Source organism: Neodothiora populina, assembly GCF_041146345.1.
Source record: "Neodothiora populina strain CPC 39397 chromosome Unknown canker_contig_8, whole genome shotgun sequence".
NCBI classification, from domain to species: Eukaryota; Fungi; Ascomycota; class Dothideomycetes; order Dothideales; family Dothioraceae; genus Neodothiora; species Neodothiora populina.
This window is the reverse complement of record NW_027191411.1, coordinates 1,717,905-1,733,687: the sequence shown is the minus strand read 5'-3', so window position 1 is coordinate 1,733,687 and position 15,783 is coordinate 1,717,905. Positions and strand designations below refer to the sequence as shown.

Below are 15,783 nucleotides of genomic sequence, written 5' to 3'. Positions count from 1 at the left end.
GTTGCAGTAGGCAAGGCGAGCTTGTTCGGTGGAGATAGAGATGCGATACCAAAATCTGAAATGAACGCGTGCTCGGTCAGACGATCCAGATGCTCATTCGGAAGGTGCACTGGAATGCTTTTCGGCGAGCGGGAAGGCGCGTGTAAGGCAGATAGATGCCTTATATCAAGCGCCAGTGATGCTGAAAGTCAGACAGAAATGACGGACAAGTAGGCCAAGAGGACACAATAAGGTGTCCAGTGCGGAAGTGATGAGTGAGTGCTCTTGATGCTTTACTTTGCAAAAAGGCCACACGATATATATAGGTTGAAGATGGTCAATGTGTGGAAAGAGCGGGTGATGACTGCAAGATGGAAGCAGTAGTGTGCATTGTCACATTCCACAGTCCACAAACCTTGGAGATTATCAAGGAAGCCAATCTTTCTACCACATACTTTCTCCCTGCCTTGCCTCGCTTGCCTCGTCACGCGCTGCTCGCTCAAGTCCTTCCCAGGGCCGAGCCTCGATTGTGTCTTGGCGGTCTGGGTAGATACAGTACCTTACTTGTAGGGCACTCCCGCTCTTCCGCGCTCGGGCACCCAGTCTCGCGCCAAGAACTGCCAAGGATTTCACAATCGATACGACCTGGGGCTAGCGCTGTTTTCAAAGTACAGATGGTGTAAATAATGTAGAGCGAGGTAAACACACACGTCAACAAAGCAACCTGAACCCAAGCATCCTTGTTGTCTAGTACGGGTAGAGGCCAAGGCAGTGAAACTCTCACCTCTCCAGGTTGCAACGGTTGTATGCACAACCCTTCCTTTTTGTCATTCTACTGTACATTTCTCCCTCTACCTTGCTCTTCCCATCACCTGAAATGACGCCCACGTGGCTCTAGGAGTGCGACCGGCCCTACGAATGGAGAGTGCGCATACTAACCACAGCTATACTCTACTAATCCGGAATACACAATGTCATCACCATCACAGACTACAAGGCCTAATTGGCGACACAGCACATTTGGCAAGATCAATGCCACCCCTTCGCCTGGTCCGCCGCCGGGTCACGCCCGCTCACGATCAACCGCCTTGCCACCCACGATGCGTATAGGAGAACCTTCGTCTCACTCACGGCATCAGTCCTTCGCTGATCTGGGTCTGGGGTCGCTGGAGAGGGCTCCTTCGAAACGCTTCTCCGTCTCTGCGAAATCCTCGACACCAATCGGCGGTACCTTCGCCCCGAAGTTCATCAAGTCTGAGGCGCGGGACGGCACCGCTGAGAGAGTAGGCGGCATAGAAGGAGAGAATGACTTTTCCGGCAAGCGCTATGTCTGGGCTAAGGATCCCGACAACGCCTTTGTTCGCGCATGGGTGTCGGAGGAGCTGCCGAATGGCCATATACGAATACAGTGCGACGACGGGAGCGTGAGTGGTATGAGCTGATATGATCCACGTTTAACTCACTGACCCCGATTACAGCAACGCGATGTCGATCCAGATTCCGTCGACAAGGTCAATCCCGCCAAGTTCGACAAGGCCGATGACATGGCCGAGCTCACCCACCTCAATGAAGCCTCTGTTGTACACAATCTACATATGCGATACCAGGCCGACCTGATCTACACATACTCCGGTCTCTTCCTGGTCACAGTGAACCCATACTGTCCTCTGCCCATCTATGGGCGTGACTACATCAACATGTACAAAGGAAGGAGCAGGGAAGACACAAAACCGCATATATTCGCCATGGCAGACGAGGCTTTCCGTAACCTGGTCGACGAGGGCACAAACCAAAGTATCCTGGTCACTGGCGAGTCCGGTGCAGGTAAGACGGAGAACACCAAGAAGGTCATCCAGTACCTCGCCGCTGTTGCAACTTCAGACACGAACACACCGAAGCCCAAGTCTGCCTCGAGAGATAAGCATATGTCGAACCTCTCGGAGCAGATACTTCGGGCCAATCCCATACTAGAGGCCTTTGGCAACGCCCAGACCGTTCGCAACAACAACTCATCCAGATTTGGTAAATTTATCCGCATAGCTTTCAGCCGTGCTGGCCAGATAGCAGGAGCCTTCATCGACTGGTATCTTCTCGAAAAGAGTAGAGTGGTCCGCCTCAACTCACAAGAGCGAAACTACCATGTCTTTTACCAGCTCATCAGCGGCGCCGATGACGCTATGAAACGCCGCTACCTTCTCGATGGTATGAATACCGATGACTTCGAGTACACGAAGCAGGGCAACGATGTCATCTCTGGAGTTTCTGACGAAGCCGAATGGCGGTCACTCATCGAAGCTTTCCATGTCATGAACTTCAACGAGAAGGATCAAGATGAGATGCTGCAGACTATTGCAGCCATTCTACACCTGGGAAATATTACAGTCACCAAAGAAAGTCTACGAGCAGACCAAGCCAGTCTGACGCCAGAAGCCGTCGACGCGGTAGAGAAATTCTGCCACCTGATGGGCATTCCTGCAGATCTGTTCGTCAAGGGCCTATTACATCCTCGTGTGAAGGCAGGGCGAGAGTGGGTCGAGAAGGTCCAAACCCCAGAGCAGGTCCGTCTTGCCATCGACGCTCTGGCAAAAGGAATCTATGAGCGCGGCTTCGGCAATCTTGTGGATCGTATCAACAAGCAACTAGACTCCTCTGGTACTGGCGGAGATGACACGCATTTCATTGGTGTGCTGGATATTGCTGGTTTCGAAATCTTCGAGGAAAACAGCTTCGAGCAGCTATGCATCAACTATACGAACGAAAAGCTACAGCAGTTCTTCAACCACCACATGTTCGTTCTGGAGCAAGAAGAGTATGCAAGAGAACAAATAGAGTGGAAGTTCATCGATTTCGGCAAAGACCTCCAGCCTACCATCGAACTGATCGAGGTGACTAATCCGATTGGTATCTTCTCGTGTTTAGACGAAGACTCGGTCATGCCAAAGGCTACGGATAAGTCATTCACCGAAAAATTGCATTCGCTGTGGGACAGAAAGACGACGCGATACCGAAGGTCCCTCCTGAAACAGGGTTTCACGCTCACCCATTATGCAGCCGAGGTCGAATATTCAACCGAAGGCTGGTTAGAGAAGAACAAAGATCCCATGAACGACAATGTCACTCGACTACTAGCGTCGTCCACCAAGGATCACATCTCCCACCTGTATGCCGACTGTGGCGTTGTCGAAGATGACACAAGCGGTGGCAGAAATCGTGTCAAGAAAGGTCTCTTCAGGACCGTTGCTCAAAGGCACAAGGAGAACCTTTCGACCTTGATGAATCAACTCCATTCTACACACCCCCACTTCGTTCGTTGCATCCTGCCAAATCACAAGAAGAAGCCCAAGAAGTTCCTTGCACCACTGGTTCTTGACCAGCTTCGATGCAATGGTGTGCTCGAGGGAATACGCATTGCTCGAACCGGATTTCCCAATCGACTTCCATTTGCGGAGTTCAGAGCTCGATATGAGGTGCTGTGTCAAAACATGCCGAAAGCTCTTCTGGACGGTCAAGCAGCAGCCAAGCTTATCTTGGAGAAGTTGAACCTAGATTCCTCATGGTATCGGGTCGGTATCACCAAGGTCTTCTTCAGAGCTGGCGTGCTTGCCGAACTAGAAGAGCAGCGTGATGCACTCATCCGAGAAATCATGGGTCGATTCCAATCTTTGGCAAGAGGCTACATCCAGCGTCGCATCGCTCACAAACGCTTATACAGGGCTGAAGCAACACGCATCATTCAGCAAAACTTCAGAGTCTATGCGGACATGCAAGCCAACCCGTGGTGGAATCTGTTTGTCAGGATGAGACCCCTGCTGGGGGCGACTCGGCAGTCTAACGAGGTTAAGAAGCGTGAGGAGGAGATCAAGAAGCTTCTTGAGCAAAAGCAACGAGACGAAGAGACTCGACAAAAGGTCGAGGACGAGCGGAGGCGCGCGGAGGCCGAAATCCAGCGTGTGCAGCAGACTCTCGAAAGCGAACGTGCACTGGCACTCGATAAGGAGGAGATCTTCCATCGTCTGCAAGACCGAGAAGCAGAGCTTACCGAAAAGCTTCACGGTGCACTTGAAGATCAGGATAAACTCGAGAACCAGCTGGACACCATTCTGGACGCAAGGAACAGGGCTGAAGAACGAGCCGAAGCCTCGAATGCCCAATTGGAGCAAGCCAGCCTCATCATCGAGAAGCTTGAGGGCGAGAAAGAAAACTTGCAAAGTCGCATCGCCGAACTCGACGTCCATCTCGCAGAGGTCGAAAAGTCACGCTCGCAAAGAACACAACTGGAGGAGAGCTTGAGCCAAGAGATCAAGATGTTGAAAAGCCATCTCAGCTTGAAGGAGCGCAAGATGCAAGATCTCGAAGCCAAGATTCTCAACAAAGACCAGGAGTTAGACCTGAAGCTTGCAGAAACATCGAGAGAGCTTCAAGGATCGAAGAAGCAAATCAAGGATCTCATCGATGAAAATCGATCCGTGCGACAACAGATGACCGACCTGTCTGCTACTTCAACAAGTTTCGAAGACCTCATCCGAAGAAAGGATAGCGAGCTTGCTATCCTCAAGACCGATCTCAAGAGGTTCCAGGATGATCGAAAACGATTCGAGGAGCAGAAGCAGTCACTCACGAGTCAGCACGACATGATACAAGACAGCCTACGTCAGTCGATTGCCGAGATGGAAGCAATGACGTCCCAGAAGTCCCAGCTTGAGCGAGAGTTATCCGATGCAAAGCGCGCATTGGAAGAGAAGGCTACAGCAGATGCCCAAGCTGAGATACTCGAAAGCCAGATCTCTGACCTCAAGACCGAACTCTTCCTGGTGCAGACCGAGCTCAGCCGTGAACGCCAATCCCGCGACGATGTCAAGAAGATCGCAGATAGCGAGATGGACAGCATGAGACGTGAGTTCGAGGCCATCAGGGACTCCAAGGTCACCATCGAAAAAGAGATGTACGCACAGTCAGACGTTACACGTAGAGCCACAGAGGCACGCGCGCTAGCAGAGAAGGAGCGCAAAGAGTACCAAACTGAGCTCCAGAAACTGCGCAAATCATATATCGAGTTGCAAGAATCTAAGATTGAGGCAGAGGCCAAGGTTGAGCAAGCTCTTTCAAGGCAGGCGAACGAACGTCAAGGTCTTCTGCGTCGTGACCTGCAGGTCAAGGAGAAGCAAGTCGAAGAGCTAGAAGCGGATCGGTCTCAATTGGCGTCTGAAGTGCAAAAGCTGAAGCAACTCATCTCTGACTCGGACGCCTTCAGACTGCATCATGATCAGCACAAGGAACGTCTCGAGCGTGAGCTGGTCACGATCAAGGGCCGTCTCACTGCTTCGGAGAACGACAACCGTGCTCTTCTCAACAAAGTGCAGCAGAAGAACCTTGATATTGCTCGATCGAACTCCCGTGCAAGCGACACACAGCGTTCCAAGCTCAACCAGCTCATTGCAGACAAGGCAAGGGCTGAAGAAGAGGCAAAGAAGGTCGTTAGACAACTAGAAGATGCTCAGCTTACCATAACTTCTCTCGAAAAACAGAAGGAAAAGCTGGCTCTCTCACTTGAAGATCTCAACCACGAGGTATCGCGCGAACATCGCACAACCAGAAACGCCGAGCAACAGTCTTCAAGTGTCAATCTTCAGCTCGCCGACGCAAATCGCAAGCTGGAGACTGAGAGGCAGCTACGTACCCAAGCGCAGACCAACACCCGCGCTGTTCAGTCGGCACTCGACGCTGCTAACAAAGAGCTGTCCCACTGCCGCGACCAGCTCACTCTTCTTCAGAAGGTTTTTGATCCTGAGATGAAGGATGTCGGTATCAATGGTAATCTTGACGGTGCCAGACCTAACATGACGCGCACCATCGATCTGGCTCAGAAGCTCGAGGCTGCACAACAATCCCTACGTGTTTCCACCGAACGTGCGAACCGCGCGGAGGCACAGCTCGATGACCTACGCTCTCAATTCCAAGGGGAGATGCAGGAAAATGACGCTAAGCATGCCAATGCGAAACGGGTCTTGCTGGAGGAGATGAACAACAACCAGGTCAACGCACGCTCGTCCCCAATGCACGTCCGCAAGGATTGGGAGTCTAGGAAGCCCTTTTCACCTGTGCATACGCCATCGAACCAGCGTCACATCAGCGCCAACACAAACGACTCGGCACGGTCCGACCGAACCAACGACACCATGGCATTTAACAACAGGATGGACTTGGCAGCGGAATTGGAGATGACGCAGACTCAGTTGCAGATGTCAGAGATGCAGAACAGACATTTGCAAGCACAGATTGATCGTAGTCCATCCAAGCTGGGTTGGCAAGAAGAGAGTCCATCGTTGAGACGAGTACAGAAGCTTACATTGGAGAATACCCGCCTTCATGATATGCTCGACGACTCTGCCAAGAAGGTCTCTGCCTTGGAACACAGCATCCGTCACGACCAGTTGTCGTTGAAGGAGGTGCAGACCAAGTCCCACGAGGAGCTATTTGACTTGATCAACTGCCAAGAACAATCTCGCAGATCCCTGCTCACTTCTCATGATGCTGCCATCGCCGAACTCGCTGAGGCCAAGACGTCATTCGACGAGCTCAAGCACCTCAAGTCTGCCCTGGACGTAGAGCTACGTGATGCAAAGTCCGAACTTGCAGACCTGGAATACGAGAGGGAGCAAGAAGCCGGAAACCACTCTCAGCTGCTGCAAGAGTTCGCCGACCTGCAGATCAGACTGGACACGGAGTCTTCCAAGTTGGTTGATGTCACAGCAAGTCTGAACCTGTACCAGGCCAGAGCCAACGACTACTTTAGCAAGCTCGAAGCCGCCGAGGTAGCAGTGTTGAAGGCCACAAAGGCCGAGCAGTTCGCTAAGAATCAGGCCCGCGAAGCAGAGGAGACGTGTGCTTCCATCATGGCCGAGAGACAGCAGATGGACTCGTTGGTCGATGATCTGCAACGCCAGACGCAGCAATACGAGGAGAGAGTGGAAGACCTGTCGGCGGACCTTGATGGTGCGCTCCAAGCCAAGAAGCGTCTGCAGAACGAGCTCGAAGACTATCGTTCACAAAGAGCGATGGACATCGAGGACAGAGAATCTCTGATGGAGCAAACCCGCAAGAAATACCAGGGAGAGCTCACCGCACTGACCGATGAGCTTGATGTCGAACGTGAGAACGTGCTCCATGCACGTGACGAGAACGGACGCCTGCGCGACGAGCTCGAAGAGCTACGAAGCAAGTGGGATGACGAGGTCCTGAACAGCTCCACCTGGGCAAAGGAGAAATCACGCCTGGACGTTGTGTTGCAAGATCTTTCCAACTCGCGTGACGAGGCTGTTGACGCACACAATGATGCCCAAGGCAAGATTGTCGATCTTCTCAGCCAGGTACGCGCGCTGCGCACCAATGTCGACGATGTGGTTGCAGAGAAGGAGATGTTAGCGAAGGAGAAGAAGGGCCTCGAAGCTCGTCTCAAGGAGGCTGTAAACCGTCTGGAAGATCTCTCGGAGACAGGTTCGCCATCGAAGCGTGCGGCTGCATCTGCAGATCGCGAGCTTCTTGGATTGAAAGAGCGTCTCGCTCAGCAAGAGGATATCGCAGAGGCTGCCGTTAGCAAGATGAGGAAAGCCGAGGCTCTAGCCCAAGAGGTCCAGAAGGAGATCTACAGCGAGAGAGAATCCAGCGTTCAACTCCACAGAGAAAAAGCACAATTGGAGAAGAGTATGAAGGACTTGCAGCTCAAGTGCATTGATCTCGAGACGAAAGGATACTCGAATGTCAGCCAAGACGTGCGCTTCCTCCACGGACGCATTCAAGAGGTAAGCAGAACATTGCATAATTAGGATAAAGGGTCGCGACGCTAATTTCTTTTTATAGTTGACAATTCAGCTAGAATCGCTCGAATCGTCTCGAACTGCCGAGGCACGTAGCGTACGCAATGTCGACCGTACTGTACGTGATCTCCAGGCTCAGATTGAGAGACGAGACAAAAGCGCGCATCTGCTCGCCGAAGACCTCGACAAGTCAAGGGAGAGAGTCAAAGGTTTACTCTCAGCTATCGACGAGCTCCAAGCATCAGACTCCCACAGTCAACTCGCCGCCAGGCGAGCAGAGAGAGAACTCAACGAGGAGCGGGCCAATCGCCTGCGCCTAGAGAGAGAGCTCGAGGGTCTCAGAGGTCTCCGCATCGAGAGGGGAAGTGTCCACAGGAGTGCCACTCTCGCAGCGCTAAGCGAAGACGGCAGGAGTCGAAGAGGAAGCTCCATCGGGCCGCCTGGCAGTGCCGGCAACGACGCAATGAGATTCGAAGTCCCGCAGAGAAAGAGCAGTCTCTCCAAAGGCTTTTTGTAGATAATGATTGAAGGGTTCTGTTTTTCATTTACTTATTAATCACGGCAAACATGACGGATGACGGTGGATGTATGGATGTTATGGATGGATGGTTGGATGGTTGAATGGGTGAACATGTTCATGAATGCATGGTCCAACGGATGACGAGCCTAATTTGTTCTTTTTTGCTGACACTACTCAAGGCGCTGGTCTTCTGAGCAGATGTCTGTTTACCTTTATTGTTTCACATAGGTTTAGGGTCTGCAATGGACGAGAGAATATCTCCTCGCTTAGTACATTTATGCATACAAGCATGCGGATTGCTTGCTGAGGCGTTCTCACTTGGTCTTTGGATTTGGCATTATCTGATATATAAGAGCAGCGTCAACATTTGTATGTCTACTTACTCGATTGTTTCTCAGGTGTTCATTGGCGATTTGGCAGTCAAGATGAATGGTTATACACCTTTCACTGATAAGTGTTCATCTCGAAGCGAGAGGTGTTGTTGGAACCGAGACCACATTTAGTCTGTGCACCAACAGGTACAAGTACAGCAACAGCATCGGAGCGGCGGTTGTCTCCGCCGGGCGTCATCGCGCGCGACTTCCTGAAGCAACTTGTGGGTGTCCATCAATTTATCTCCAAGTATACCTACATATCACCTCACTTGTCTGTGTGTCGCTTCCTTGATTATTCAACCTAGACAATGAGGTAGAGTGTCGAAAATGCAATGCTACACTGAGATATTGCCGCCGACGGCGGTGACACATGCTGTGTCATTGCCATTTCTCCATGCAGGCGCGAATAACTTGGTGGTCGCCAAAGCCTCAGTGCTCCAGGTATTCGAGCTCAAGACCATCACAACGGATGTGAGCAGGGTAGCAGGCAAAGAAAAGGAGCAGAAGGATGAGAAAGAGAAACACTCTGTAGAAGGACAGGACGCCTTTCACCGGACGGAAAACACGACCAAGCTTGTCCTGATCGGAGAATATCCCCTTTCTGGAACCATCACTTCACTCGCCAGAGTCAGGACATTGAGCACCAAGACCGGAGGGGAGGCGCTGCTAGTTGCCACCAAAGATGCAAAAGTCAGTCTGGTGGATTGGGATCCTGAGAACTACAGGATTGCAACCATTTCCATTCATTACTACGAAGGAGACAAGATACAATCACAGCCATTCGGGCCAGGCCTCGGAGACTGCGACACATACCTCACTGTTGACCCGAGCAGTCGCTGCGCCGCTTTGAGGCTCGGTGTCAGACATCTTGCTATTCTCCCGTTCCGCCAACCTGGAGATGAACTTGCGGGGGATGACTATGACCCTGATCTTGATCCTGCCCCAGCTCCAGTGCCAGCATCGAAAGCAGACGCCATTGGCGCCAATACGGAGACTCTATATAAGCCGTCTTTTGTGCTGCCTTTGACGGCCATTGATCCAGCTCTCACGCATCCTGTGCATATGGCATTTCTGCACGAATACAGAGAGCCCACTTTCGGTATTGTCTCGGCAAACAAGGCTGCCAGCCACGCTGTTTTGGATGAGCGTAAGGATCTGCTCACATACACTGTCTTCACCTTGGACCTGGAGCAGCGTGCGTCTACGGCATTGCTGTCGGTTTCAGGCTTGCCATTCGACATTTTTCGCGTGATCCCCCTACCCTTACCAGTAGGTGGCGCGCTACTGGTCGGTGCCAACGAGATGGTCCATGTAGATCAGTCAGGCAAGACAGTAGCGGTTGCGGTCAATGAGTTCGCTCGCCTTTGCTCCGACTTTCCAATGTCCGACCAATCTGATTTGGGCTTGCGTCTAGAAGCATGCCAGATCGAGCCATTAGATCCTGCAAACGCCGACATGATGGTCGTTCTGAAGTCTGGTGAGATCGCTATCCTGAGCTTCCACTTGGACGGACGCTCTATGTCTGGACTTTCATTGCGTTTGGTTGATGACTTTTATGGTGGCAACATCATCAACTCCACTGCAAGCTGTGTTGCGGGTCTCGGTCGTGGGAAGATCTTCATTGGCAGTGAAGACGGGGATTCGCTGCTTTTAGGCTGGTTCAAGAAATCGGCTCAGTCTTCTCGCAAGCGGAGTCATGCGCAAATGTTGGCTGAAGAGGCTGAAATCGAGCTTGATGAGGAAGACCTCGATGACGCGGACGATGATCTGTATGCTGACGAGACACCGGCTGCTAAGCAGACTTCCGCTGCAGCTGAACCAAGCGCACCTGGTAGCTACGCCTTCCGCATTCATGATTCATTGTTCAGCATTGCACCGATCATGGACATGTGCGTCGGCAAAGCGCAGTCTTCATTACAGGACGATGCTCCTTCTCTGACGATTCTGGCGGCGGTCGGCCGTTCACGCTGTTCAAGACTTGCGAAGATCAACCGTGAGCTAACACCGCATCCTAGCCGGTCTATTAACATTGCCCAGGTCCAATATGTATGGAGCGCATGCGCTAAGCACGCATCGCCGAGGGGACTACCCAAGCCGCAGAAAGGCGAACAGAACCCCGAGTCTCAACTCGCTGCTGACAACCTATATGATCAGTACCTTATCACATCCAACATTGATGAGAATGGCGAAGGAATCTCTAAGGTCTTCCAGATCGATAATACGGTCACCGAAACTCAAGGGGAAGATAGCCCTACCAAATACACCGCAGTTACCGGTACCGAGTTCGAAGGCGATGCAGAGACTTTGGATGTTGGAATGCTAGCATCAGGCACACGAATAGTACAGGTGAGGAAGCATGAAGTAAGGACCTATGACGCCGGTAAGTCTTTCGCCCCTTCCTTGGATTGCACCGCAGTTCTTGTTTTAAGCCTGCGACTGGGCTATTGGTGTCGGGATGAGAATTGCAGGTGGCGATTCGAGATTTGCAGACATGACAAGATGTATCATCAGCAATTATGCAGTAACCCACCAATGCCAATTTTTCTGTTCCTAACATCTGTTCATCTCCCGCTCTCCGTGTGTTTTCTATAGTTTCGCATGCCATCCACTAGCTTAATATGGTTCGAATAACTGACTATAATGTGCTACAGATCTCGGTCTCTCTCAGATCTACCCGATTTTAAATGAGGCCACCGACGAAGAGATTGCCGTCCTGCACACATCTTTCTGTGATCCATACCTTCTCATCATTCGACAAGATTTGAGCTTGCAGGTCCTGGCAGTGGACAAGAGTGGTGATCTGGATGAGGTCGAACGAGGCGATGCTGTGCTCGAGCAGAAGTGGCTTTCTGGAAGCCTGTATCAGTCCGAGATGACCAATCATGTTCCTCTTGCTTTCCTGTTGGGAGACGATGGCAGTCTCAAGGTACGGTTCACACAGAGATGAGACTTGAAGCATACTGACTTCTATAGATATACGAGTTACCTAATCTGGATCAGCCGATATACTCTGCTCCACAGCTTTCTTTCTTGCCACCTGTCTTGTCGACAGATAACACACCACGCCGCGCTACAGGAAAGGCTACGCTGAAAGAGCTTGTGTTTGCCGACCTTGGTGATGCGACATTCAAGTCGCCCTATCTGATCGTGAGAAGCTTTACCTGTGGCCGGCACGACATGTTCGATACTGACAAGTCCCAGCTCCGTTCCGCCACTGATGATCTCACCATCTATGAGCCTTTCCGTCACCCAGACACCCCACCAACGCCGTTTACAACCAATCTACGCTTCCGTAAGGTGCCGGGATTGCAGCTACCCAAGTACAACACAGACGAGTCGTTGGCGAAGGCAGGTGCAATGCGTGCGCTGCCCAACGTGGGCGGTTATGCTACTGTGTTTTTGCCCGGCGCATCTTCTTCTTTCGTGATGAGAAATGCTTCGAGTTTGCCGCATGTAGTTCCTCTACGAGGCAAGGGTGTTAGAGGACTCTGCGGCCTCAACAGTAGACACCGTGAGGCAGGGTTTGCATACGTTGATCAATCGGGTAGCTTGCATGAAGCACAGCTGCCAGCTAACGCGCAATTTTGTGCAAATGGCTGGACTGTGGTCAAACATTCTCCGTTCTCTGCTGATCATGAGATCCGTCATGTTGCGTATCACACCGAAGCAGATCTCTATGTGGTGGTGACTCGTGAGTTGGTCGACTTTGTGGCACCAGACGACGATCCGAGACATCCAGCTGCTGAAGAAGGTAAGTACAAAATGTACTACGCCAATTTTGAATGTCTGGATGTTGACCTATGCTACAGAAATCACCCTCCGACCAAAGGCATCTCGATTCTACGTACACCTGTACAACCCACACGTCAACTTGGTCGTATCAACGATGCCTTTGCCGGCTTACGAGATCGTCACATCCATGGAGGTCATGCCCTTGGAGATCTCAGAAGTTACTCACAAGCATAAGTTACTGGTCGCAGTAGGCACAATCTCCGAGCGAGGCGAGAACTATGCCGCTAGAGGCGCGCTTTACACTCTCGACGTTGTAGACGTTGTGCCCGAGCCCGACAAGCCCGAGACGGGGAAGAAGCTCCATCAACGGGGCAGAGAAGATACCAAAGGCGGTATCACTGCTATAATGGGAATTGCTGGCTTGGTGGGGACTGCTCAAGGTAAGTGTGTTGGAGGTGATACAGCGAATAACTGGTTGATATTGTGTCACAGGTCAAAAAATGATGATCCGCGGACTTCGCGAAGACGGTTCTTGTCTCCCGGTGGCATTCCTCGACGCACAGTGCTACATGGCCTCGTTGAAGACGCTCGGCAATACCAAGTTGTGGTTAGCAGCTGATGCATGGAAGGGCGTGTGGTTTGGTGGTTTCGGGGTATGTTGGTCTGCTACTTGACTTCGAGGGGACTTGGCTAACTTGAATCTGCAGGAGGAACCATACAGGATCTCACTTTTTGGCAAGTCCCGATCGCACATGGAGGTTGTTGAAGCGGACTTTCTGCCATTTGAAGGCCAACTGTATCTGGTTGTGATTGACGCGAACATGGATATGCATGTGTTGCAGTACGATCCTGAGCGTATGTGCTTTTCTTTCTCTTCCACGGAACCACCGGACTAACAAAAGCCTCCAGATCCCAAATCATTAGCAGGCCAACGTCTCCTACACCGCAGCACATTCCACACCGGCCACCTGCCAACAAAGACTCTGTTGCTGCCCTCGACTCTATCCTCTTCTTCCATTCAAGCCGATCAAGAAGACACACAAATGCCGGACCACGACTCTCGCTCCTCCTCGTCTCCAGACCCCCAACAGCAGCAAAACCAGTCCGCAGCAGCACCAAACCACCACATCCTGATCTCTTCACTGTCAGGCTCTCTATCCCTCCTGACTCCCCTCCCTGAACCCCTCTACCGCCGTCTATCCGCTCTACAGACAACCCTCTCTTCAATTCTCGAGCATCCACTAGGCCTTAACCCGCGCGCCTACCGTGCCGTCGAAAGCACCAGCGGGTCTAACAGCGACGTCGGCGGTGGTGCAGGATCTATAGGGTCGAGAAGTGTCGTCGACGGCGATTTGATTGTTCGCATCGGCGAGTTGGGCGCGGGGAAACGGGCCGAGGTGTTGGGGAGGGTCGGGTATGATGATGTTGATGATGAAGGGGACGGGTCAGGTGGTGGTGATGGTGAGGGTGCGAGGATAGGGTGGAGGAGGGATTTGGAGGAGTTGGTGGGTAGGGGGCTGGGATATCTCTGAGGTTCTGTGGGGTTGATCATGGGGAAAGAGGATAGAGAAGAGACACCTGAATGGTGTGACATTGGGAGCATAGACGAGTGGTGTATGAAGAGCGAATGCGAGATGAGACATAGACGAGTCTTTGTTTCTGTACACCCACAGACGGGTCTTGGAAAATCGAGAAAGATAAAAAGGACGAGAACACTATAGCAACAACGACAAGTAGCCTATCCCCTCTATTGCATACATAGTCATGTCAGTCATTCCAGCGCCATATAGCCACCAAATCATGTCTGTCTTTTATACGACAGACTCGACTAATACATACCGTGTCTCGCTTGTACTGCTAGCACGACGTGAAGTCCAACGCACGAGCCAATCAAAGCCGACGACTCTCGGCTACCTACTCACCCTAGAAACTCCCCCATACATAGAGCCATTGATTAACTCGCCACCTGAATCGGCCTAAAAAAGAGACAGAGAGCAGCAACAACAACAACAACAACAACAACAACAACAACAACAACAGTAACAACAAGGACTCACAATCACCTAAGCGAAGTATTATTTACCTATTTTCCTCAACAGCTGGGAGACGTCGTATCAAAGGGAGCTTGAGATATTTCTGTCAAGATACTGACGGATTTGGGGTACTCGTATACCTGTCGAGCAAAATATATGCTGGTATAGACGGGACTAGATACATTCAGATTCTGGCTTATGCTATAGAAGCAGACCAAGGGAAGAGCGAAGAAAGATCTCAGAGAAGACGAAAAAGAAGAAAGAAATAATCAGGCACTTAGATGCCCAGCTCCCATCCCATCCAGCGTCTCTCGACTCTCCAACGAACCTTCATCCACCAATCCAGATTTCTCCCCTGCACTTCTCAATCTCTACTCCAACCTCTCATCCTTAAAACACCCTACCACAGCCATTCCACCATCCCCTTTCAACAAAATCCCAAACCCAACAAAAGAACCCCCGCCCCCAAAATGCCCCCACCATCAACAACCCAAGTCCACCCCGGCGCGCACGTCAGCATAGTCCTGAAAGCAGACCAACGCACCAACCGCCAAGTATCAGGCGTCGTGCAAGACGTGCTGACGCGGGGGAATCATCCGCGCGGCATCAAAGTGCGGCTTAGCGATGGGCGGATTGGACGCGTGCAGGGCGCTTTTCCTTCTTCTTCTTCTTCTTCTTCTTCTGCTGCTGCGGCTGCTGGAGGAGCGACAGGGAGAGCAGGGCAAGGGCGAGTGCAGAGCACCCCCGAGGAAATCGCGCGGGATCTAGAGATCCAGAGTCGAGGGCGAGGGCCAGATCGTATGCGCGGTGGGCAGGGGCGTGGCGGTGCGGCGCTTTCTGGCGTTAATACGATCCCAGCATCAGCAGCATCAACAGCAGCAGTAGCAGCATCAACGGGACGAGAAGGAGGTAGAGGGGCCGGAGGGTATAGATCGGAAAGACTCGGGTCCAGATACTCCGATGTGCGACTCGATGGGCACGACGCTAGTGGCTTCGGATCTGATGGCGCGACTGAGACCATGGATCTGTTGGCTTTTGCGAAACCTGCTAGAATCAAGAAGGGGAAGAGGAAAGGTGGCGTTGCTGCGGCTGGTGGTGGTGAAGGAGCGTGTGAGAGAGAAGAACGAGGCGAGCGGGTTGTCGAGTCTGCTGCTGCTGCTGGGTCAGGGACTGGTAGTGGTACTGCTACTGCGACATGTCCTGTGTGCGGAGTGTTCGAGGGCGACGAAGTGGCTGTCTCGAGACATGTCGAGAGTCACTTCACGTGAAGAGAGAGACAGAGTACAATCCAGTACATGAAAATAGAAGAGGAAAGAGGTCGGCAGAATAAC

The 15,783-nt window shown here is 51.9% G+C and overlaps 3 protein-coding genes across 3 annotated transcripts; all 3 read left to right on the top strand.

Moving 5' to 3' along the window:
• Nucleotides 1-950: 950 nt before the first annotated feature.
• Nucleotides 951-8,310, top strand: AAFC00_007042 (uncharacterized protein; the record flags this gene model as incomplete). The annotated part of the gene is made up of 3 exons (XM_069347092.1): nt 951-1,403; nt 1,458-7,778; nt 7,837-8,310. 3 exons carry the CDS (start codon nt 951-953, stop codon nt 8,308-8,310), a joined length of 7,248 nt encoding a protein of 2,415 aa, XP_069199964.1.
• Nucleotides 8,311-9,014: 704 nt separating this feature from the next.
• On the top strand, nt 9,015-13,951 carry AAFC00_007041 (uncharacterized protein; the record flags this gene model as incomplete). The annotated part of the gene is made up of 8 exons (XM_069347091.1): nt 9,015-11,067; nt 11,339-11,613; nt 11,661-11,834; nt 11,889-12,438; nt 12,497-12,859; nt 12,912-13,072; nt 13,127-13,274; nt 13,329-13,951. 8 exons carry the CDS (start codon nt 9,015-9,017, stop codon nt 13,949-13,951), a joined length of 4,347 nt encoding a protein of 1,448 aa, XP_069199963.1.
• Nucleotides 13,952-14,922: 971 nt separating this feature from the next.
• AAFC00_007040 (uncharacterized protein) lies at nt 14,923-15,720 on the top strand (the record flags this gene model as incomplete). The annotated part of the gene is made up of 1 exon (XM_069348385.1): nt 14,923-15,720. The coding sequence occupies one exon, from the start codon at nt 14,923-14,925 to the stop codon at nt 15,718-15,720; it is 798 nt and encodes a 265-aa protein (XP_069199962.1).
• Nucleotides 15,721-15,783: the final 63 nt, after the last annotated feature.